General features: G+C 45.1%; 1 protein-coding gene and 1 pseudogene across 1 annotated transcript; both read left to right on the top strand.

Annotated features, from left to right (window-relative positions):
• The first annotated feature begins 67 nt into the window (after positions 1-67).
• On the top strand, positions 68-1,143 carry LOC123787955 (E3 ubiquitin-protein ligase RNF138-like; annotated as a pseudogene).
• A 1,680-nt stretch (positions 1,144-2,823) lies between these two features.
• On the top strand, positions 2,824-9,589 carry LOC123787939 (protein SSX1-like). Its single transcript, XM_087859749.1, has 6 exons — positions 2,824-2,892; positions 3,346-3,460; positions 3,815-3,913; positions 6,091-6,140; positions 7,786-7,924; positions 8,934-9,589. Exons 1-6 carry the CDS (start codon positions 2,824-2,826, stop codon positions 9,032-9,034), a joined length of 573 nt encoding a protein of 190 aa, XP_087715875.1. The 3' UTR covers positions 9,035-9,589.
• The last annotated feature ends 14,950 nt before the right edge of the window (positions 9,590-24,539 follow it).

Raw genomic sequence — 24,539 nt, 5'->3', positions numbered from 1 at the left:
CCACTGCCACCTTGGCTGCTGACACTGCCGCCGCCACCACCATTGTCTTGATTCTCCATCCATCACCATGGCCAAGTAGTTCTCTGCAGCCACGTGCTACACCAAAGATGATTTCTACTGCCCCATCTGTCAGGGGTGCTCAAAACTGCCATGAGGCCATGGCCTACCAGCACATCTTCTGTAGAAAATGTTTTCTGACTGCAGTAAGAGAAGCAGAATACTTATCCCCTCTGTTATGGAAATGTGACTAGAAGAGAGAGAGAGACTGTCCTGAACAAGTCTTAGACCTTGAAACTACCATGAGGAGTTTTCCAGTAGCTGCAGATGCTGTGAAAGCAAATTAAATTCTATTACTTGAGACATCATTACAAATCTTAAGAAATATCAAGATGTCCCTGCTCAGTAGGGAGCCTGCTTCACCCTGTCCCTCTGCCTGATGTTCCCCTTGCTTGTGCTCTCTCTCTCTCTGTCGAATGAATAAAATCTTTAAAAAAATTTTTTTTCATTTTAAAAAAGGGACATCTGGGTGGCTCAGCCAGTTAAGGATCTCCCTTCGGCTCATGTCGAGATCCCAGGGTCCCGGGATCAAGCCCCACGTTGGGCTCCCTGCTCCGCGAGGAGACAGCTTCTCCCTCTCCCTCTGCCTGCTACTCCTCCTGCTTGTGCTCTCGCTCCCTCTCTCTGTGTCAAATAAATAAAATCTTTTTTTAAAATTAGAAGTATCAAGATGAATATGGTGTTTCCTCTACCATTCCAAACTTTCAGATCTCTCAAGATTTAGTAGGGAACAGTAATAGGAGTGAAACACTCACCTCTGAGAACACAGAGACTTGTCAAGAAAACACGAGTTTTTCTGGGCATCCCACCTTTACGTGTCCCTTTTGTCAAGGATCAAATTTTACCTGACGGCATTTATGGAATCACTGTAACAAGGATCGGGTAGTTCCTACTTCAGATAGTTCCTGTGATGTGTCCGATTTGCGTGTCTCTTCGTTGGGGAGCTCCTAGCCAAATTACTAGAAATTTTGTTAGTCATCTAATCAAAGACATCAGTTTGATTATGGATAATTTGTTAATCTTCATCTAGAGCCGGAAACTCGATATCAGACTGCTGTTGAAAAATCTTTTCAAGTAAACATATGAAGACTGTAGATACCTCTGCATTTGCAAGTGCTATCTTTAATGAGACAACTACATGAAGTCACCATTTCAATAATTTGATGTGTAAAATAACAAAAGTAATTCAATCTAAAAAAAGTTTAAAATTCTTAAGCCGCTACAGAGGTCCTAAAAAAGAGCCCCATATCTGAGGAAGTTGGAGACTGACAGCAAGGATTTGAGGTGGTGGCCTCGTATTTACCATTTATTGAAACAACAAAAGCAGAGCAGAGAGTAGCGAGAAGTACACCGAAGAGAAAGGGAACATCTGAGCATGCGCAGGAACGGACCTATGGAATCTGGAGTGGCCAATTCTGGCAGAGCGCAATCCTGCTTCAAGCAAGAGAATCCACCTACTTTGAAAAGATGGTCCCGTCCCTGGAACTGGACTTTTAGACCCCGTTCCTGACTCACTTGCCCCGCCTACTTTCCTAACCCCTGATTGGCCAGTTCAAGTTCTTTTCCTGTTCTGATTGGTTGATTTCCCTTGGACAGTGGAATTGTGGGATTTCATCTCGTGGAGCGACTGTTCACCGCCACCGCTTCAACTCTGAGGTAAGCGCTCTCTTCGGACCGTCTTCGACCGGTTAAAGATAGGCTGGTAAAAAAAGTGAGGAACCTCTGTAGATCACTCAGGTAGTTTAGTTCTTGCTGTATCCTTAGGACTGAGAAATGACTTAAAGCTTTTCGGGGCGATCCCGGTCAGGCAAAGATAAAATAAAGTATTTTTTGGTCTGTGAGACTTTCTAATTGCTCTTCTTGAGGGAAGAAGAACTCCCCTCAGCCTGAGAAACCCCCAAATCAGCTAGACAGACTCCCCTAGATTTCTTTAACCAGAGATAAAAGCCACGGCCTAAGTGACTCCTTTATCGCCTTCTCCAGGATAAAGCAGAAACTTTCTTGGCCTCAGAGACCCCTAAATTTCCTTTCCCTAAGGGATTCCCAGCGCCGTCAGTTGGGGAACACCAGACTGGTGTATTAAAACTCTCCACGTTCTCGGCCTAAGTGATGGCTGATCCTGTAGCCTTGGAGATTCCAGTTCTTTTCACACTAATAATTTTCTTTTTTTATAAAGATTTTATTTGTCAGAGAGACCGAGTGCACATGCGGGAAAGCGTGGGCATGCGCTCGCACGCATACGTGGGGGGAGGGGCAGAGGGAGCAGAGAAGCAGGCTCCCCACTGAGCAAGGAACCCAATGAGGGACTTGGTCCAGCACCCTGGGATCGTGACCTGAGCTGAAGGCAGAGGCTTAACCGACTGAGCCACCCAGGGATCCCTGTTTGGGGTTTTGTTTTGTTTTTTAAGATTGTATTTATTTATCAGAGAGAGAGAACATGCACAAGCAGGGAGAGCTGCGGGCAGAGGGAGAAGCAGACTCCCTGCTGAGCAAGGAGCCCAATGTAGGACTCCATCCCAGGACCCTAGGATTACCACCCAAGCTGAAGGCTGACGCTTAACCGACTGAGCCACCTAGGCGTCCCGCCCTCTGATTGTTTGACTCTCCCCACCGTTGTCCTTTCTCAGGGACAGACAAGACCAGGATGGAAAAAAGTAGAACCTTGATTCCAGGTGATTTACTGAATGTGACCTACCCTCAGTGCTCTCTCCCTTCCTCATGACCTTTTAGGTTATGTCCTTTCGAGACCAAGCTGTTGCCAGCACCATGAATAAAGGCAGCTCCTTTGCAAAGAATTCCAGGGAGGATACCCAGAAATCAGAGAAGAAATGCAAGGTGAGGTGATCTGGAGGGGGTAGAGGAATGGCCCAGGGGATACTGTAAAGGGACTAGATTTTGAGGAGGTGAGGTCAGAGGCACTGGGGAAAAGGAACAGAGTGTCAGAGGGAGATCCAGAGCCTCAGGAGCTTCCCACCTTCACTTTGTCCTCACCTAGCAACTCTGGAGACAACAGGTCTGTGACCTTGCACTGCATTTGGTGACTCTCAGCCCATTCGGGAAGGTGAAAGAGCATGCCACGAGTTTTATGCATCTACTGCATGCCTGGGGAGAGGGTAGAGAATGTGACCCATGTTCTCTCAGTGAGCCTTGACATGAACAAGAAAGGATTATTCTTCCCAGTTCACAGATCCAACATGGAGGTCCTACGGCAGAGGAAGAGACCCCCGCCAGAGATCAAACATGTTTAGCTAAAGTTGCTGCTCCAACTGATTTATTTTTCTTTCCTAGGCCTTCAAGGATATTTCCAAATACTTCTCTAAGGAAGAGTGGGCAAAGCTTGGATACTCAGATAAAATTACCTATGTGTACATGAAGAGAAACTATGACACCATGACTGGTCTAGGTAACAGAAAGTTCTGGGTGCAAACAAACCTGGGAACACATGACCATCCCTCAGTCCCTTTACATGCCATGGCTTCTTCCTAGGCAGTAAGTGTCCCACATCTTCCTTTTGTGCAGGGAGAAATCCCAGGGCAGCTTTGAGGCTCTCTGGTCTTTTGTATTCTGTGCAGGGCTGAGGACCTGGAGTGGCCACAAAGATGCTCAGACCTAGATCCTGCACGTTTCTCCTCTGCTCACCCTTGTTTGGAATCCCCCAGCTGATGAGCTTGACTGTCCCTGCTACCTCCCAGAATTCTACCCCGCAGTCCTCCTCTCAGGTTGTCTCTTAAGGAACAAATATTTTGCTTCTTTCTAGGTCTTAGGGCCACCCTCCCAGCCTTCATGTGTCCTAAAAAACAGGCCGTGAAATCCAGTGGACATGATTCTGATGACAATCAGAACCCCAAGAATCAGGGTGAGTGGAAGGAAGGGCTTGGAGAGAGTCTCCCGAAGCCCGATTGCTTTGGGGTCCAGCTGCTTGGGAAGGATCCTCAAGAGTTTGTTCCCTCAAAAACATCATGGCTGAGTGAGAAAAGTTGGCTGTAGGAAGTTAAGTATAGTCAAGAGGACATTCATATAAAATCCTAAAACATGCAAAACAAGAGTACATAGTTTTATGGATAATAAGTAAATGGTAAAAGTATGAAACCTGAATGAGAATGAAACCCATCAAATTTAAGAGTGCAGAAGGAAGGAGGTCAGGGATCAGTGAGGACTGCACAGATGGCTTCAGCTGTGACTTGTTTATAGTGTTTTGTTACCTTTTGAGTAAAGATCTCAGACCGATGTGAAGCAGTTGTGGGATAAGTTCGGACTAGACTCAGTGGTAGATGTGCATGTGTTTCCAAAATTATTCTCCATAATTTTCTGTACATTTGAAGCATTTCTTTTTTAAAAGGAGTTGTTGTTCTTGCTAAACACTGTTATCGAATCACAGGACAATTAAGAAAAATTTAATCAAAGTGTAAATCCGTGCGGAGCCTGGGTGGCTCAGTTGGTTGGGTGTCCGGCTCTTGATTTCAGCTCGGGTCATGGCCTTGGGGTCGTGGGATCGAGCCCCACATTGGGCTCCACACTCAGCTCAAGAGTGTGCTTGTCCCTCTCCCTCCCCCCTGCTTGTGCTTGCTCGTGCTCTCTCTCTCTCAAATAAATAAAATCTTTTTTATTATTTTTAAAGATTTTATTTATTTATTTGACAGAGAGAGACAGCCAGGGAGAGAGGGAACACAAGCAGGGGGAGTGGGAGAGGAAGAAGCAGGCTCCCAGCGGAGCAGGGAGTCTGATGCGGGGCTCGATCCCAGAACGCCAGGATCACGCCCTGAGCCGAAGGCAGACGCTTAACGTCTGAGCCACCCAGGCGCCCCAATAAAATCTTTTTTAAAACATAAAATTTAAATTTAAAAAAGTGTAAATCCACAAAAACCTTCCAGAGTCAATTTCCTAATAAGGCATAGCTATGGGATAAATATCGTTAAGAGAGAGTGATGAATGCATTAGGAAATGACATACTGCTATTTCCCTACGTTTTACCTAAACCAAATAGTCTTCTTGCTCCTCATCAAACCTGATTCTATGTGTTGAGCTTGGAGAGAGTTTGAGAAAGTGATCCTCCACACATTAGCTTTTCTCCTTATCAGTGAGCAGAGATAACATATGGTGAAAAGGGTAGCAGATTCTAGACATCTTTGTATATTTGATCAGTGTGTGTACTCACCATAAAGGGAGTGAGATGTATTCACTTGCTCTTCTGCTCTGACAGCACAGCTATAAGCAGACTCAGAATTTTCAAAGTGTCTCCAGTGGACCTATGACTCTCCAGGAAAACAGGCCAGATTGTACAAGCTCCCAGAATTACTGAGAGGGCTGAAAATGCAGTGCTTGAGAATCCACAAGGTTTTGGACTCTAGAGTACCTTTTTTTAAAAAGATCTTATTTATTTATTTGTCAGAGAGACAGACGGAGAGAGAGAGCAAAGCAGGGGGCGTGGCAGGCAGAGGGAGAAGCAGACTTCCCGCTGGGCAAGGAGCCTGACATGGGGCTCGATCCCAGGACCCCAGGATCATGACCTGAGCCGAAGGCAGCTCTTAACCAACTGAACCACCCAGGCACCCCTAAAGGAGTATCTTTATACTGGAAATATTCCAGAACCACTGGGCTAAATCACCCATGATTCTTCATACACCTACCGGCTTTGTTGAAGTATAATTGGCCTACTATAAAATTTACCTGGTTGAAGTGGACAGTGATTTCAGTTGCCACATCCCTTTAAGTGAATGCAATCAATTTAATTAATTCAATCAGTTTAATTCTTTGGGGGGCGGAAGGTAAGAAATATGTAGTAGAATAGGATGAGGCAGTTTTGGGGTTTGGTTCACGTTTTCTAAATCATCAGAAGGGAAATTATGAATTGGTGCCACAAATGTATAAACCATGATTTAAAGATAATTCAAAAACCAGTCTCAAAATAACTCCTTGACAATAAGTGGACTCATCATAACCCTTTTCTGCAGAATTCCCTGATACTACAGGAGTTTCTGGAGGTTGGGAATATTTGCCAACAAAGAAAAATTTCTGTTTATCGCTTTGTTTTAGATGAATCTTCTCAGGGGGCTTCTGATGTGCAAGAGAGAGAGCAAATGAAGGTGAGTATGTCCCAAATCTAAAGAACCAGAGACCCTTTCTCCCTCCACGGATGTGAATACCTGTAAGAGTGGGAGAACACTGAATACAGCCTGGCCCTCACTGCCTCCCTTTCCTGATCTCTTTATCACAATTCCTGATGAGGCGTCAATAGCTTCGTAATTAGCAACTGTGATAGCCGATACTGCTTTGGTTTTCATGGTGATGTCAGATATTATTTTAAGCAATTCACAAGGATGAATTTCTTTAATCCTTCAGAAAACCTCTATGACGTTTTCCTATCATTATTCCCAGATAATGATGAGGATATTAATGATAATAACTAATCAAAAAGATGAGGATAGTGTGGGGCAGAGATTCTAAGTAATTTGCCTGAGACCACAGGGGGAGTGGTAGCAATCTGAAACATTTGAAACATTTCTTTTTGTAAAGGGCTTATTGTTTTTGCTAAACACTGTTAATGGATCACGGGACAATTAAGAAAAGCCCCAAATGATTTCCCAGCTCATGAACCTTTTCATGTGTTTATGAAGTTCAGGGGTTCTCCCCCCCAAGGGCTTTACCCCACAGAAGCTGCTGATGCTTCCATTTAGACACCCAGTCTCGCAACAGGAAGTAGCAGCTCCCCTCTGCTCTGGGCAGGGCCCGTGTCTCCTGGCTTGAGAATGGCCTGGGCTGTCAGCCCCTCTCTACCGTGAGCTCCTTGGGGCCTTGTCTGCACCTGAGGCGTCTCTGAAGCCCCAGGCGCAGCCCAGGGGAACCCTCTGAGGTGCCCCCAAATTGTTTATTGAGGAAGTGGTTCCGCAGTTGTAGATGAAACTCTGCTTTAGAGGGTAAAGACCCCTGGGAGTTGGATTGCTGGTGTGGAGACCTTTGAGACAATTCAAAGAGGGGTCATAAGAGAAAGTACTCATTTTCATTATCACATTGAAAAGGGTTTGCAAACTCAGAAAGTACTTTCCTTTAGCTTCTTTTACTTTTCTTGTTCACTGTTTCATAAATGAGGGAGCTGAAGGAAAGGTAGCTTAAGATTGTTGGTCAGGGACGCACCCCAACACAAGCAACATTGGTACAGGAGCCATCTTGCCTAATTCCCATTAACCGTTCTTGCCAGGCTAGGACAGAATGTGACATGTGGCACTGCTTTCTTTGCTGTCTATATTGATTGCTGTGAACCATTCCTTTCCTCTCCCCTGTGCTCCTCTCCCCTGTACCATTTTCCAGCAGTGTTCTGTCCCCTCTGTGAATTTTTACCTTTCCTCTCACAGCAGTTCTCTCCTAGCTTATATGCGATCCCTTACATTTGATGGAAGCCCCTCCTTTCTTCCAGAGACCACGTGGATTCCTAGAATGCTACTCTTCCCCAAATCTTCTGTATACCACACTCCACTTACGTGGAGCATTTTGCTGTTTGCAAGAATGTCTGGAAAGGGGGTGAAGACAGACATTCTTATCCTGGAAACACCCTTCATTTAGGCCATTCCTTTTTGTTCTAACCTTTCTCATAATTTAAGTACAGGAGATATAATGATCTCCCAGAGTTGTTGAGGACATTAATCAAGGTATGCATGTAAGACACTTTGTAGGCTCTAAAGCACTAGAGAAATGCCACTGATACTCTTTATATGTGACCTTCACATTAAAAAGGTGATGCTCGAGAAACCAATAAAGGAAGAAAGCGATTCGGAGCCAATACCAATAACACCTGGCTTTGAGCAGGCTCAGAAAGAGCTGTACCCCCCAGGAAAAGCGAGTACCTCTAGTCAACAGAGTGAGAATACACCAGGTAAGGGGGGCCTGGGGGGCTCTGTCGGTTAAGCGTCTGCCTTCAGCTCAGGTCATGATCCCGGCGTCCTGGAATCGAGTCCTACAACAGGCTTCTTGCTCAGCAGGGAGCCTGCTTCTCTCCCTCTGCCTGCTCTTCCCCCTGCTTGTGCTCTCTCTCTCTCTCTGACAAATAAATAAGATCTTTTTTTTTTTAAAGAAGATACCAGGTAAGAGGTAGCTATGTAGGAACAACTCCTCTGCCTTTCCTGGCTATGTTCAAGTGTGTGATCTAGGTATGGGGGATGGATCGTGGACAGGCTTGGGGCCAGACCTGACTGAGGAGCTCACCCAGCTTCAGCTGAGATGTTAGAACATGACTTCCAGAGTCATAGACTTGGATTGTCATTGATGTAAAAGCCAAGTAATTCCAGGCAAGTCTTCTGAATTCTCTGAACTCTGGATTCCTAGTCCATGAAAGGGAAATAAAGAATCATAGTTCACAAATTGTTCAAGGCATGAAATCAAGAAAGCGTGACAACATAAAAGGTGGTCAAGTAATTCCATCTGTGATAACCTGGGAACAGGAACGAGTTCACAAATTGTTCAAGGCATGAAATCAAGAAAGCGTGACAACATAAAAGGTGGTCAAGTAATTCCATCTGTGATAACCTGGGAACGTATCTTACTCACAGTTGTACCCCCAGCCCTCAGCTCAATGCCTGACATACAGTAGGCCCTTAACAAACATGAATGAAAGAAGGTCTGAATGAATGTTCTGGTAAGTAAAGAGGTTGGGAATCTAAACCTGACAATGGGAGAAGCCAGAAGCTAAAGTTCTAACTGGCATTTGGTGTGTATTGGTGTAGGTCTAACATCGCAGCCTCTCTGAGCGGGAAGATGTGGAGAATAGACTGTGTCGAATGCCTGTGGGCACTCGGGAGGGAGGAGACATCTCCTTATCTGACAAAACAGAGACTAACACTCCCCAGCCCATTCATCCCCCACTTACCAACTCTTCTCCGCCATAGGACCCAGGAAAGGGGTGAATAGCATTTGGGCCTACAGACTGCGGGAAAGAAAGAACCTGATCGTGTATGAGGAGATCAGTGATCCCGAGGAAGATGACTAACTCCGTAAGTGACCCTTCAGTCCATACCCACACCCCCCTGCAGAATGCACTTCTCTGTTACGGTACTGGTGTCCCATCTTGTCACTTGTTCCCCAAATCATTCCTTTCTCCTAGTCCCTTGAGGTGCAGCATTGAGGCTAAATGATGAGGTTTCCCAGGCTCTTTGTGCTCCCTGCTCTGTATATCCGGGGATCCTCCCTACCTAGAATGCGGTGGGCTCCCACACCCCAGGTCAGCTTCCTCTAGCCTAGAAACTCACAGAACAGGAAAGGGAGTCACTGTGGCCTGAGCATACGGTGGTTTGAGGAGCAGTGGGAGGCACTTGCAGACCACGAGGTAGGGCAGAATCCGAGTACTCGGGGTCCTGCGGGCCCGGAGGAGGCGTTTGGTGTGGATGTATCGGGCAGCCGGAGCTCATTGCCACTCACGTTCCTTCTCTTTCCTTGCCTCAACCTCAGGGATGTGACAAGTGCCCATGATAAGAAGCAGAACCTGGTGGTCTTTCACGAACATGGGCACGGCTGTGAACTAGCCATCAGGTGTATAGCGAGTAAAAGAGAGTTCGCAATAGTGGAAAGTTAAGCATTATTTTTCTTACCATGTGCCAAATATTCTGTTAGATATTAGAGTTTTGTTAATGAGCAAAACACATACTTAATGCCTATTTCTTGCTGTATATTCATGCACTTACCTTAGAAAACAAGTATCATTGGTATTCTCTGCCCAGAAGAGCACGACCCTCCTCCCCTGATGTCACTGTTGGAGGGCAAGTTCTGGGTGTTTGATTCCACGTGTTTTTCTCTGCATTTACACACACACACACACACACACGGTACCACTATACGTATCTCCCACGTACTTTTCCCCACTACCAGCATGTCCTGGAAAAGTACCCCTCATTTTGTTCCTGTTCAGTAAGTGCTCCCTGTTGCAAACCCTCATTATTCATTTACGTTGCATCAGTCATTGATAATTAATAAACATTTACAAATTTCTCTCAGTTGTTTGCTCCTTTCGTTCTTGGGCACAGAGCCCTGTGCGTATGCGTGAGGGTTCTTCAGCACACGGTCTTAGAAGTGGAATTGTCACGTCAAAGGGTTCATTCATTCAACCAACACCTGCTGAACATATTCTGTGTACCGAGCACTGTTCTAGGTGCTGGAAAAACATCAGGGAACAAGGCAGACAAATGTCCCAGCCCATGTGGAGCTGCCATTCTAATGGGGGATGTGTGAAACCATGTTTCCAGTTTCATTTTGATGGACACTGTATACTCCAATCCTGGGGCATGTGCTGGTGGGTCACCTTGGCCTTTGCTCTCTGTAAGACCTCCAGGGTCGGGCTGGTCCATTTAGAAGTCTGAGAGGAGACAGAGACAAAACCATCAGCTGGGGAATGTGGAAGAATAGGGAAGGTGTGGTCCAATGGGGAGCAAACAGTGGACAGGAAAGGAAGTGTCCACTAGTCACGATTCAGGAGAGCAGCAGATGGAAAAATCCACTGGACAAAGGTATGAAACTGCCCATCGAGTGTCTCATGACCAAAGGTTTGGGGGCTGGGGGTGGGGGATGAAGAGTCAAGAATGAGACAGTCTTCTTTTCCTACCATTGCAGACCACAAAGTCGACTCTGGGAAAGGAAAGAGGAGAGTCTGTTTGGGAACAAACCATTGTGTGTGCTGGGGGACATTAAGGCTGTCAACAGAGGTCACCAAGGTGACTTGCACAGGACATCAGATACCAGCCCTGGAGCGATGCAGGGTTGGTGCTGTTTAAACTATCCACTGCCCATCACCTCGGCCTCCCAGCAACCACTCAGCCTTGGCAGGTCTCCCCTCTCCTGCTGAAGCCTCCATCTCCCCTCTGCCTTTGTTCCACCTCTGGACCCATCCCCTTGTCCCAATAGATTTCAATCAAAGACAGGGAGAAACCATAAACCCGCAGATGATTGGGTCCTGGAGGTGAAGGGCAGGAACTAAGGCTCTCTGCGTGCTCTGATTGGTCACCGTGACTCCAGGCTGAGGCCACATTTCCTGGGCCAGAATTGAGTCTGCCCTCTTCCATGCACACACTATGACAGCTGCAGGATTGCGGGATTGCTGTCCTCGCATCAGCCGTGGGCCTGGGTCTCCTCAAGCCCTAGAGGCTGGTGGACCCCACTCCAGAGAACTTTGCCCTGGGAGGCTGAGAAAAACCTCAAAGTGTCACCATTCTTTGGAGCTCTAGACCTGGGCGTTGGTGTGGGCTCTTGACAGGTGGGGAATAAGGCATGGCCAGGGGTGTAGACAGATATGGATACACACATGAACTCTCTCTGACCAGCACGTTCCCCATGGTACAGCCTTCTTCATAGGGGTGACCCCCCCCCAGCAAAGAGTCCGTTGCTGGGGGATTGTGTAGCAAGGGCGTCCCTATTTACCTGCTTCTTTGAAAATATTATCTTGCACTTGAGGTCCCACCTCCGGGTGGAACAGCTTCCAAATCTAGGACTCTGCATCCCAGGCCAGGAACACCATCTACAGGAATGAGGGAGGTCTGGTTCACTGGGGTGTTCTCAGCCCACCTTTCCCTAATAACCACAGAAAGTGCAATTAATGTTCATCTTCTGTTTACAGATGTTATATACAGATATAGATAGATTAGAGATGAAGCAGAGACAGATGTCAGACTTATTGCCAGAGTTCCTGCAGCTTGCACGTGTGGGAAGGGATGGGTTTGGAACTCACTGCAACTTCAGAGACATTAAGGGGGACTGGTGTGTTTTGGAGGGGGAACGTGAATATGTTTCAGGTTCTGTCCCGAGTCTCAGGGTAGAGGACAACTTGGATGGCCTTGAGGGTATAACGCTAAGTGAAATAAGACAAATAGCATATGGTTTCACTCATACGTGGAATCTAAAAAAAAAAAAAAACACAAAAAAAACAGGGCGCCTGGGTGGCTCGGTTGGTTAAGCAGCTGCCTTCCGCTCAGGTTATGACCTTGGGGTCCTGGGATCGAGTCTCGCATCAGGCTCCTTGCTTAGCGGGGAGCCTACTTCTCCCTCTGCCTGCTGCTCCCCCTGCTTGTGTGCTCTCTCTCTCTCTGATAAATAAATAAACAAACAAACAAATAAATAAATAAATAAATAAATAAATAAATAAAATATAAAAAAAAAAGCAAGTTGTTGATTTGCTGAGGACTTTTTTTAAAAAAGAATTTATCCTCGGGGCTCCTGGCTGGTTCAGTGGGTAGAGCACGCAACTCTTAATCTTCAGGTCATGAGTTCGAGCCCCACGTTGGGGGTATAGTTTACTTTAAAAAAAGAATTTATCCTTAAAAACGCTTTTCTTCCCAAATCAATAGAACGTTGGGTGGGATGGGAAATAGACATACAGGCTCTATTTGCCATCCTCCCCCAATCATCTGTTTTTAGATATGCTATATATTTTTGTCATTACATGAATGTGATTTTCCTCCATTTTATTCTCTAAATGGTTCTGGTTGGTATACAGAAACCCATCAGTTCTTGCATATAAGGGGCACCTGGCTGGCTCAGTGGGTAGAGCATGCAACCCGAAATCTCGGGGTCATGAGTTCAAGCCCCCACATTGGGCATGGAGCCTACTAAAAAAAATAAAAATAAAATTCGTGTCTATAGTATTTTGTAACCTGGCTATGTGCAGGTTACTTTGGGAGTGCAGTTTTTGGGGGGTTTGGTTTGTTTCGTTTGGCTTACAACAACAAACATTTTATTTGCTCATGATTTTATGGGTCAGCTCTTGGGGTTGGGCCGGCAGTTCCTTGCTGGTCTTGCCTGGAATCACTCACACAGTTGCAGTCAGCTAGCAGGCTGGTGGGGGCCTTCGCTAGGATGCATCTTTGCTTCCCGTGGTCTAATCCTCAAACAGGATAGCCCCGGCTTCTATGCATGGCAGGCGGAGGTCCTCTGAGACCTGCTCCTGCCCCAGGCTCTCTCTGTAGGCTCCCTTGCACCAAGGCTAGCACAGGACTCAATCTGTTTAATTCTCCGAAAAGAAAATTCATTTCACAAGGCAATATCATTATAAAAGGGCAATGTATTGCAGATTGCATAGAGAAGACTGGTGGGGGTGAAGGAAAGTATGTATTTTACAGAGCTGAGCAGTTCATTGCAAAAATCACCTAAACCGCCTTTCCCCCAAAAAAATGTCACCCTTAAGCTGTGCGATTACTGGTAGGGAAGCAAGGGCACCTGGCTCCGGGGGTTGGGGGGTAGGGTTCCCAAACAGACCAGGCTTGGCCACTCGCCCCTGACAAAATCCAAAGGCAGAGAAACGAGTGGTGGTGAAATAAAGGAATTTAGGAATTTTATTTGAAAGGAATGAATTCCTTTATTTCACCGGGTTAGGGTTAGCGTTAGGAAGACCGCGGGCTAATGTCTCAAAGACTACCTCTGAAGTGCCAGAGAACACTTCCAGGTTTATGTAAGGAAAATGTGGGGTAAAGGGGGATGGGTAAGTGCAGGTGGGCGGTGAAGGTCAAATGGGTCATTGTCTTGGGGTCAGTCCTGTGAGGGTCTGCTGGCTCAAGGCAGTCCTTCTTGCTTAAGGGGGTACTTGTCTGGGGCTGCTTTGCCCTCAGGGTTTTCCACCTGAGCCAAGAGACAAACTGGAAAGAAGAACCCAACTAGAAAGTTGGAGATCAAAAGAGATGCAGCTGAAGTCCTCTTCCAGTCCTTCTATTCCTTCTAAGACAGAGAAACTGAAGGGACTCCATGAAAGACTGCTTTGTTGCTGCTTCTATTCTTTTTTTTTAAGATTTTATGTATTTATTTGACAGAGAGAGAGCAGGAGCAGGGGGAGCGGCAGGCAGAGGGAGAAACAGGCTCCCCGCTGAGCAGGCAGCCCGATGCGGGGCTCCATCCCAGGGCCCTGGGACCATGACCTGAGCTGAAGGCAGACGCTTAACAACTGAGCCACCCAGGCACCCCTGCTGCCCCCTATTCTTGCTAGGACCTCCACCCCCACCTCACACATGCCTTATAGAGCAGACAGTATGTCCCCCTTGTAAAGGTCATGGAGTTCATGATTTCTTTGGAATCTTCCAGCACAATAGATAACATCTTAAAAGTGTTCTGAGCAGGTCATGATGTCCATTTTCCAGACCACTGACTCTGGAAGCCTTGACGCTAAGACCCCTGGCTCCAGGGCCTAAGTGACTTATGGAGGACACCTGAGCACTCCTCCTTGCTTTACCAGTTCCTGGGTGCCTGAGAGGACCTGTACACCAGACCACCATCCTCAATAAAAACCTCAGACCCCAGGGGCGCCTGGCTGGCTCAGTTGGTGTAGCATGCAACTCTTGCTCTCAGGATCTTGAGTTTGAGCCCCACACTGGGCGTAGAACTTACTTTAAAAAAATAAAATCTCCTCCTTTAAAAACAAAAAACAAAAAACAAACAAAAAAAAACCCTCAGACACCAAGCAAAGACGAGTCTCTCTTCCTTCCTTTCTAGTCTCACAGACACCCCGCCTGCTGTACTGTATCACGTACACTGTTTAGTAAACTCTGCTCTCATATCCTCTTCAATTCTTCATTTCTATTCCTGCGTGAAGTCAAGGACTGCCTTGGCTGGTCCTGGGGGACCCCCTCTAGGTGCCTGGACCCAGCCAGCCTGCATCACTTCCATCTACCCCCAATCCTAATATTTGCCGTTTTGGTCTTGGGACAATTGTACACTTCTCAGACTTGGGTTCTCCAGAATCAACACTTAACATTGGCTTCACGAGTTCGAATGGCCATTGTTCAAGCCCGGATTCCCAAAGAAACAGATTTGGGGGCATATACGACGTCTCCAGACAGGTGATACAGAGAAATCCAGCTCAGAACAGTGCATGAGGAGAGGGAGGGAGGAAGGAGAGAATTGATCTGCCTAGCTCACTCCCTGTTCCTTTTTTTTATTGGTCAAAATGTACCCCACAGGCATTAACTCCCTGCATTTCTAGATCGCATCACTTGACCCCTTGGGCAGCTGTTTCAGAAGCCAGATTACACACTCTTAAAATGCAGTTTCATACAATCCAGAAGTGATGGGAGGAGCCAAAAAGGCCAGGCGCGTAGCTCATTGGCCTGGCTTTACAGCGGCATCCAAGGGCGAGAGCTAAGTACTCCCCAAGCGAGTCCTAAGTACACCCGGTAGTTGGAACAGCCATCTGTGCTAGCTAATTGCCTTTATCCGGAGGAAAGATTAAACTCCTATCTCCGTGATAAGCGGGTGCTTATAGCTTGGAGCCAGGTGCCTAGGCTAACCTCGCAGGTGATGGGAGATGCGGCGCTTATCTTCCTCGAGATCCGCATTTCAAAGAGATGACTCCAACACTCTTAAGAAAGGCATTCCTGGGGGCGCCTGGGTGGCACAGTCGTTAAGCGTCTGCCTTCGGCTCAGGGCGTGATCCCGGCATTATGGGATCGAGCCCCACATCAGGCTCCTCCGCTGGGAACCTGCTTCTTCCTCTCCCACTCCCCTGCTTGTGTTCCCTCTCTCTCTGGCTGTCTCTCTGTCAAATAAATAAATAAAATCTTTAAAAAAAAAAAAAAAAGAAAGGCATTCCTGGGTTATAGGCGGGCCACGGGCTTCTTTAGGTCTTAAAAAGATGTACAGACCTATCAAAGGGGCAGAGAAGGATTCACAAACGCTAGGTATCTCAGGGAAATGCTTGAAGAACAGTGCCGGAGGGGAAGTCTCTCTCCTTTTTTGGCAACGGGGAAAATTTAATTTAGTGTTTATTTACCCTAACAGTGTTCCTCTTTGGTTATTCTTTTATAGTGACACTATCATTTTTAAATGATCTATCTCCACTACCGGGGCACCCGGGTGGCTCCGTCGGTGAAGCCACCGGCTCTTGATTTTGGCTCCGGTCACGTTCTCATGGGTTGTGGGATTGAGCCCCGGGGCAGGCTCTGCGCTCAGCCCAGAGTCCGCTTGAAGAGTCTCGCCCTCTGCCCCTCCCCCCCACCCACTTGTGGGCATGCGCGTGCTCTCTCTAAACTAGGTAAATAAATCTTTTTAAAAAATTATCTCCACTGCCATTTCTGCCTTTCTCTGGGAGTTTGTCGCTGCCTAAATATTCAGTAAATTCATAGTAAGATGCAAAGGAAAGCAATTATCAGAATTACAATAGAATGAATTTAAAAGTTCAATAAAATCTTTAAAAAAATAAAAAATAAATAAAAGTTCAATAGAATACTCACTCTTGGTGGTGGAAGGGAAAACTTCACATCTTACCAGTGGTGAACGGTTAAAGCGTATTCTTGCTCAGCAATGGGCAAAAATTCTCCTTCCTCACACCTTAATTTTCCAGTTGTGCTGTTGCCTTTACTGCTTGTGCTTTCTCTCCGTCTTAAACCTTCTGAAACCCTGTACGCCCGAAACTGTCTTTATTCCACCTTATATAAAAGTTCCTTTCGTTTTTTAAAAAAATTTTAATTATTTGAGAGAGAGAGGGAGACGGAGGGAGAGAGCTCAAGCAGGGGGAGCCTTGGCGGCAGGGGGAGCAGCAGACTCCCTTCTAAGGAGGGAGCCCGATGTGGGGCTCGATCCCAGGACCCTGGGATCACGACCAGAGCTGAAGTCAGCCCCTTAACCGACTGAGCCACCCAGGTGCCCCCTTTAAAAGTTCCTTTCTTTCAACACTCTGGAGTTATTACACCCTTGTCGGCTTGCCTCCAGTGTGGTGTTTGAGAAATTTGATGTCAGTTAAATTATTTTCCTTTGTAAGTAAACTGCTATTTCTCTCTAGATGTTTTAAAAATAACTTTTCAGGGGTGCCTGGCTGAGTCAGTCGGTGAAGCGTGTGACTCTTGATCTTGGGGTTGTAAGTTCCAGCCCCACAGTGGGTGTAGAGATTACTGACAAATAAAAATCTTTTTAAAAAATAAATAAAAATAATTTTTCGTTGTCTTTCACAATCTGAAATTTCACTGTGCCGAGGGGGGTGTGTATATGTGTGTGTCTTACCTATCCCCTTAAATCTGAAGTTGTCTAAGTCTGAGATCTTCTCACTCGTTCTTTTAAGCATTCCCTCCTTACAAGGCTACTATTCAATGGGTTTTAACATTTATATTTCTATCCTCCCTATTAGTTTTTCTTTCATTTACTCCATCTCTATCCACTCCTGATCACTTTCCTTGCCTTTTCAAATGCCATCTGTTTTAATATCAACCTATCCCACGGAATTATTTATTTCAGCAATTAATATCCAGTATTTCCAATAGTTCTGTAAGCAAAAAGAGTTGGGGTCCCCATAAAAAGAAAGACAGACATAGCTTTCTTGACATAAGAAAAGTTATTTTAGGCCCCCAGCCATTTGGTAGAAGAATGTAAGAACGGAACAGTCACTCTCAGGCCAGGAGATAACCTAATCATATTCAAAAGTGAAGACTGACCTTAATGTGAAACATTGGGGTCCCAGAGCCAACAGTCAAGAAAGAATTCTTGAGATGGCTTCGGTACCAAAAATGGTGGTTTTATTAAAGCACAGGGACAGGACCCACGGGCAGAAAGAGCTGCACTGGGGTTGTGAGGAGTGACTAATTTATGTATTTGGAAGAGAGTAAGTGATAGTGTAAGTCTCTAAGGAATTTGGAAGCAAGGTTTCTGGGACCTTGAGGGGCTGCCATTGAAGATAAGGTCATTTACTACTGTCTAGTACCACCTTAGTCATGAGACCCTTCAGATCTATAACAGTGGGCCATATGCTTGGAGGATGATTGCTAACATGTTTCTTGGGCAGGAGGGGGGGTGGCAGAGATAAAGGAAGTTTCCAAAGGGATTTTTATATGTGAGAAAAGACTTAGAGGATCCTGGAGGTCTGGCTAAAGTCCAGGTAACGTTGCCTTTTGCCTCTAGCAAAGTACTAACATTGAAGCAGTTGAGCTCCTCGGGGGAAGGTCACTCTGCCTGTTCCAAGTACTTGTCAGTGGGCTGTAAGTTGTAAGGAAGTTTATTTTTTTTTTCTTTCTTTTGCCTTTGTTCTCCACATCGACCTGACGCACACTGAGTTATCTTTGCAGAATCTAAACCCCTTTAAGCACTCAGATACTGGACCATGTGGAGCCAGAGAACCGGTGATGCTTGCCCTCGGGGGTCCCCGTGACTTTGACCTGGGCCCAGTCACCTTAAGACGACTTTGCCTCAGTTCCATGCTGTATTCCCCATTGTGCAAGCCCCTTCATAAATACGTGTGCACTCTTAGCTTAAAACTAACGTGGTTTTGTTGTTCGAGGAGACTGCTTTGGGAAATATCTTCGGTGTTACCTGTTGCAAGTAAAATCTTCCTTTTCCTATTCTTTTTAAAAAATATTTTATTTATTTATTTACTTGAGAAACAGGGGAAGAGCACTAGCAGGAGAAGGGGCGGAGGGAGAGGAAGAAGCAGAGACTCTGCTGAGCAGGGAGCCCAATGTGGGGCTTGACCCCAGGACCCTGAGATCACGACCTGAGCTGACTGCAGGCAGCCATTGAACCAACTGAGTCACCCACGTGCCCCCTTCCTCTTCCTATTCTTTAGCTTGGTTTTGTCTTTTGGCTTGACTCCTACTAAAAAGCTAACCCAGTTTCGGGTAACAATTCTGTATAACTTCCTGGGAAGGTGTGTAGCCTTCCTTGCGAGTTTGAGGGTTTGGAGGTTGGCATGTCCTCGGGCGGAGAACTTCTGGAGCTGCCCTCTGGACTGAACTGATCCTTCTTTCCCCTCCCCAGTCTGTGATTCTCCAAAGACACTTCCAGGACCTCTGTCTTAGCACCAAGTGAGAATGCGGAGGGGCTTCAGGGGTGGGGGCATTATTTGCTGGAGTTCCCTAGCCCAGAGAGTGAAGGGAAGAACGTCTAATTACTGGCCAGCCAGTCGGCACATTTTCTATGAGCTTTCCATCCCCACTATGCCTCGATGTGACCATGCCACCTCAGCCTGGCCCTGGGCCACCCCTGCCACTTTTCTGCTCTGTGGTGTTTATAAGACAGGTGATGAGCCTTCCAGAAAATATAAGGAAACAACAGGACACAGTCAGAAAACTCCACCTCAGCTTACCCTCCATCTGTGGCCTCTGACCTTTTCCACTCTGGGCCATCTCATCCCCCACTGGGGACCAAACCACCAAGAGTTTTGTTGCTGGGAACTGTTCTGAAACCTACCCACCTCCTCACCTCTTCTGTGGCATCTGCAGGGTTGGGTTTGGGGAAGGACGCCGACGGCTATTGCGGGTTCACCATCTTCATCTAGAGCCAATATGCCTTTGCATTTTATTTTAAAATTTTTTAAAGATTTTATTCATTTGTTTGAGAGAAAGAGAGAGAGAGTGCAAACAAAAGAGCAGCAGAGGGAGAGGGAGAAGCAGACTCCTCACTGAGCCGGGAGCCCGATACGGGGCTCGATCCCAGGACCCTGAAATCATGACCTGAGCTGAAAGCAGCTGTTTAACCAACTGAGCCACCCAGGCGCCCCTGCCCTTACATTTTAAAAGACGTTTTAAGTCATTACTTACAGCAACAACAACAATAACCAAATATATAGCACTTAGCACATGACAGGTGCTATTCTAAGTGCTTTACGTATAATAACTGATTTAATCATCATAGGCATCCAGTGAGTTGAGTAACTATCTCCAGTTTACTCTTAAGCAGGCTGAGGCACAGAAAGATTATACGGCTTACACAAGGTCACACAGCTAGTAAATGGAGGAGGCAGCATTTGGACCCATGCAGTCTGGCTCCGAAGTTCGCACTCTGAAAGGCGAGTGCTCTTCGCTATTCTACATTTCTACCATTAATTAGCATCTACGTTCCCTTAAACAACAGAAGAACGTCTCTTTTCTTTCCTGTCCCTCCCCTCATCTCCCGTCCTGGAATTTTAGTTCAAGATTGTGATTTTTAAAATTTACAATCAAAACTTATTTAGACTTTTTGATGAATGTTACTATTTTCCCCCTCACCATTGCTTACTAGAACCCACTTCTTGCTCCTTCATCCATTTTTTCTTCTGCTGGATCATATACCCTAATAATCCTTTCAGAAGGGGTAGGTGTGTGATGAATTTTCTGAAATATTTTTCCTTTCATTTGGATTATCTTGGCTAGATATAGAAATACAGGTTCAAAGTTAGTTCTCATCAGTTCTTTGAAGAACTTCTCCACTGTATTCTTTCTTCTCTCCTTTCTCTCTGTGACCTTTCAGGATTTTCTTTTTATCCTTAAGGATTTTATCTTTAACCTAGAAATTTCTAGGTTGTGGTGGCGGCGGGGCAGCGGGGTGTGTGTGTGTGTGTGTGTGTGTGTGTGTGTGTGTGTTTTAATCATGCTTAGAATTTAGTGGCTTTTTTCAATTTGAAGATTCATGCCTTTTTTTCAGCTTGGAAAATTCTAGAACATTATTTCTTCAAGTATGGCCTTCTCTCCACTCTTCTGTTCTGTTTGGAACTCCTACTAGATGAATGTTGAAACTTATGGGATCCATCCTCCATTTCCTTTATTTCTTTCATACTATCTACTTCTTAATCCTTTGTACTGTAATGTGGAATAATGCCATTGCCTGAACATGTTTTGTTTCGTTTTTTTCCATTGAGTCACTCCAGTTTCTCTTACTGACCTGCAAACGCTTCGTTATATATTAGGGATAGTTACTTATAATGTGTTACATATTGTAGGAGACCAGAATATGCTGCCCCAAAATATGCCTCTTTGGCATAACGATGACTTCTAGCAGATTATTTTGAGAAACAGCAGACAGGAGAAGCTCTAGAAACACTAGAAGTTAACCTCTTGTAAGGGAAATTTACATTTATAAAGGAAATTTCCATTTGTAAGGGTATCTGCCCCTTCTCTATACTGGGAAGGGAAGGATGACTCTAAATCACCAGAAACTCAGATCTACAGAGAAAGGACTGACTTAAATCTGCATAATAAACCTTATCCTTGTTTTCCCACACATCCCCTCACAACTTGTCTCCCCAACCCAGAAGCCCAAACCCCTTTTCCTGTTTTAGCCCAAATTGCTATATAAACCCAAGTTCTAGCCATCCCTTTGAGTTACTCATCCCTGAGTCTCTCCCATCTATATATGAGACACATGTTAATAGCTTCTGTTTGTTTTTCTCTTATTAATCTGTCTTTTGTTACAGAGCCCCAACCAAAAACCCAGAAGGGCAGAAGGAAAATATTTTTTCCTCCCTTACAGTGTTTCAACATTTTCCCTCAAATTTACCTTTTCAAATGGTTGTTTATGGTGACTTTTTTTTTAAGATTTTATTTATTTGACAGAGAGAGAGACAGCCAACGAGAGAGGGAACACAGCAGGGGGAGTGGGAGAGGAAGAAGCAGGCTCCCAGCAGGGCAGGGAGCCCGACGCAGGGCTCCATCCCAGGACTCCGGGATCACACCCTGAGCCGAAGGCAGACGCTTAATGACTGAGCTACCCAGGTGCCCCTATGGTGGCTTTTGACTCAGATGAGTCTTTAAGTTTTATGTCTTTAAATATATCAGATTTATTGCTCACAGACTTGGTATAATGCCGAGAAATGCCTATGCCACCTCACGATTCGTTATAATATTTCCTAAATTTTCTTCTAGTGCTTTATGAATTTACATTTTTACATTTAAACCTCTAATTTTTCTTGACTTTATTATCTTATATGGTATAAGGTAAGAATTTAATCTTTATTTTTTTCCAAGTGGCTAGACACTTGTCAAACCATCATTTGGTATACAATCCATCTTTTGCCCACTATTTGGAAATGCATGCTAAAGTTTCATATATACATCAGTATGTTTCTCATCCTTCTATTTAGTTTCACTGATTGATCTGTTTCTGTGTGTATTTGTTTTCTATCACTCTTATAATAAATTACCACATTCTTGGTGGCTTAGAACAACACAGATTTGGGGGCACCTGACTGGCTCAGTTGGAAGAGCATATTACTCTTGATCTCGAGGTCATGAGTTTAAGCCCCATGTTGGGTATAGACGTTACTTAAATAAATGAAAACTTAAAAAAAACCCACAAATGTATTATTCTACCGTTCCATAGATCAGAAATCCAAAACGAGTCTCATTGGGTTAAAATCAAGGTGTTTGCAATCTGTGTTCCTTCCTGGAGGCTCTAGAGGAGAAACTATTTCCTTGCCTTTCTGTCTCTAGAGGCGGCCCACATTCCTTGGTTCATGGCCCCCTTTCTTCCATCCTCAAAGCCAACATATAACATCTCTCTGACTCTGCTCCCATCCTCACATCTCTTTCTCAGACCCTCTTCCACTTACAAGGGGTTGTGATTACATTGGACCTGCCCAGATAATCCAGGAGAATCTATTTTAAGGTTTAACAACCTGGGGCGCCTGGGTGGCGCAGTCGTTAAAGCGTCTGCCTTTGGCTCAGGGCGTGATCCCGGCGTTCCGGGATCGAGTCCCACATCGGGCTCCTCCGCTGGGAGCCTGCTTCTTCCTCTCACTCGCCTGCTGTGTTCCCTCTCTCGCTGGCTGTCTCTCTCTCTGTCACATAAATAAATAAAATCTTAAAAAAAAAAAAGGTTTAACAACCTTAACTCCACCTGCAACCTCTCTTCCCTTTGCCATGTAACAGCATATTCACAGGTTCCAGGGAATAGGATGAGAACACCTTTGGTGGGGGGAGGGGCACTTATTCTGCCTACCACACAATTCCAACCCTCCTACCATGATTTTAAAGTACATTTCAGTACTTGTTAGGGCAAAAACACCCTATCATTCTTTAGTTTTCAAAAAATTCTTAGTTATAAAATAAGTAAGTCCTGGGGATGTAGTTTACAGCACGGTGACTACAGTTAATAATATTGTATTGTATATTTGTAAGTTGCTAGGACAGTAATCTTAAAAGTTCTCATCAGAAGAAAAAAATTTTTGTAACTGTGTATGGTGACAGATGTTAACTAGATTTATTGTGGTAATTTCACAATATATACAAATATCGAATCATTATGTTGTATCTCCAAAACTAATGTTATATGTCAATTATACCTTAATAAAAAAAGGTTGTATGCACTGCCGACTGAGCCAGCCAGGTGCCCCAAAACCCAGCAATATCATAAACAAGATTATTCTAAAACTGATATGGAAGGGCAAACCAACTAGAATAGCTAAAACAATTTTGAAAAAAAATAAAATGGGAGGAATTGCCTACCGAATTGCAATGCTTACATAGCTATAGGAATCAAGATTGTGATATTGGGGGAAAAATAGACACATAGATCAATGGAACAAAATAGAAAACCCAGAAATAGTCCCACACTGAATTTTTACAGAATACAAAAACAAGGGTGCCTGGCTGGCTCAGCTGGTAGAATGTGCAACTTTTAATCTCAGCATCCTGAGTTTGAGCCCCATATTGGGCATAGAGCTTACTTAAAAAGAAAAAGAAAAAGAAAATAATACAAAAGTAATTCAGCGGAGAAGAATTGTCTTCAGAAATGGTGCTGGAGTAATTGGGTATCTATGGGCAAGGGAAAAAAAAAAGAAAGCATCCACCTAAACTTCATACCTTACACAAAAATTAGCTCAAATGGATCATGGATTTAAATGAAAATGTAAAAAAATTTTTTAAGATTTTATTTATTTGTCAGAGAGAGAGAGAGAGCAGGAGCAGGTGGAGTGGCAGGCAGAGGGAGAAGCAGGCTCCCCACTGAGCAAGGAGCCCGGTGCAGGACTGGATCCTAGGACCCTGGGATCACGGCCTGAGCCCAAGGCAGACACTTCACCGAGGGAGCCACCCAGGCATCCCGAAAATGTAAAAGTTTTAAACTTGGGCATGGTAAACAATTCTTTTTTTTTTAAAGATTTTATTTATTTATTCGACAGAGATAGAGACAGCCAGAGAGAGAGGGATCACAAGCAGGGGGAGTGGGAGAGGAAGAAGCAGGCTCATAGCGGAGGAGCCTGATGTGGGGCTCGATCCCATATCGCCAGGATCACGCCCTGAGCCGAAGGCAGACGCTTAACCACTGTGCCACCCAGGTGCCCCGGTAAACAATTCTTAAACATAACCCAGTTTTGTTAAAAAGATGAAATTAGACTCCACTCTGCCAGAAACTCTGTTGAGAGGATGATCTCTTCTTGTGGGTGTTACATATGAACACTTGCATTTGTAAGGCCAGCTACTGGAATTTCAAGTTAGCCTTGTTCTTAAAAAGCAGGCTTATTGAGCTTAAATTTAGTGTTGAGCTGAATTAGAGGCAGTAAGGAATGAAGAAGAGTGAAATAAGGAGCAGATAGTATGAACCAACTGCAGTCCACTGTCCTATTTCTAAATATGGAGAGGAGAAAGATTATCTATAGTGGCCTATATATGCATTAAAAATTATCTGGGAAGATAAACGAAAGTCTCTTAAACATCCAAAAACTTCTTTCATAAAGAAACGCATGTGAATTTTAACAGCAATACCATTTTCACCTAGTAGGTTGGCAAGAATCCGTGTCTCATGACTCAGGCTGTTGTGAAATTGGCACTCATACACGTTGCCAGTGGAAGAGC

This window comes from Ursus americanus, chromosome X (assembly GCF_024610735.1).
Source record: "Ursus americanus isolate L20-20 chromosome X, mUrsAme1.1.p, whole genome shotgun sequence".
Lineage (NCBI taxonomy): Eukaryota > Metazoa > Chordata > Mammalia > Carnivora > Ursidae > Ursus > Ursus americanus.
This window is presented reverse-complemented; position numbering and strand designations above follow the sequence as displayed.

What these genes read in the sequence shown, in the direction of transcription:
- LOC123787939 (XM_087859749.1), top strand. Translation starts at nt 2,824, where the DNA reads ATGAATAAAGGCAGCTCCTTTGCAAAGAATTCCAGGGAGGATACCCAG. An exon ending in AATCAGAGAAGAAATGCAAG is followed by an intron (nt 2,893 to 3,345) that starts GTGAGGTGATCT and finishes TTTCTTTCCTAG; the next exon opens with GCCTTCAAGGATATTTCCAA. An exon ending in ACAGAGTGAGAATACACCAG is followed by an intron (nt 7,925 to 8,933) that starts GTAAGGGGGGCC and finishes TCTCCGCCATAG; the next exon opens with GACCCAGGAAAGGGGTGAAT.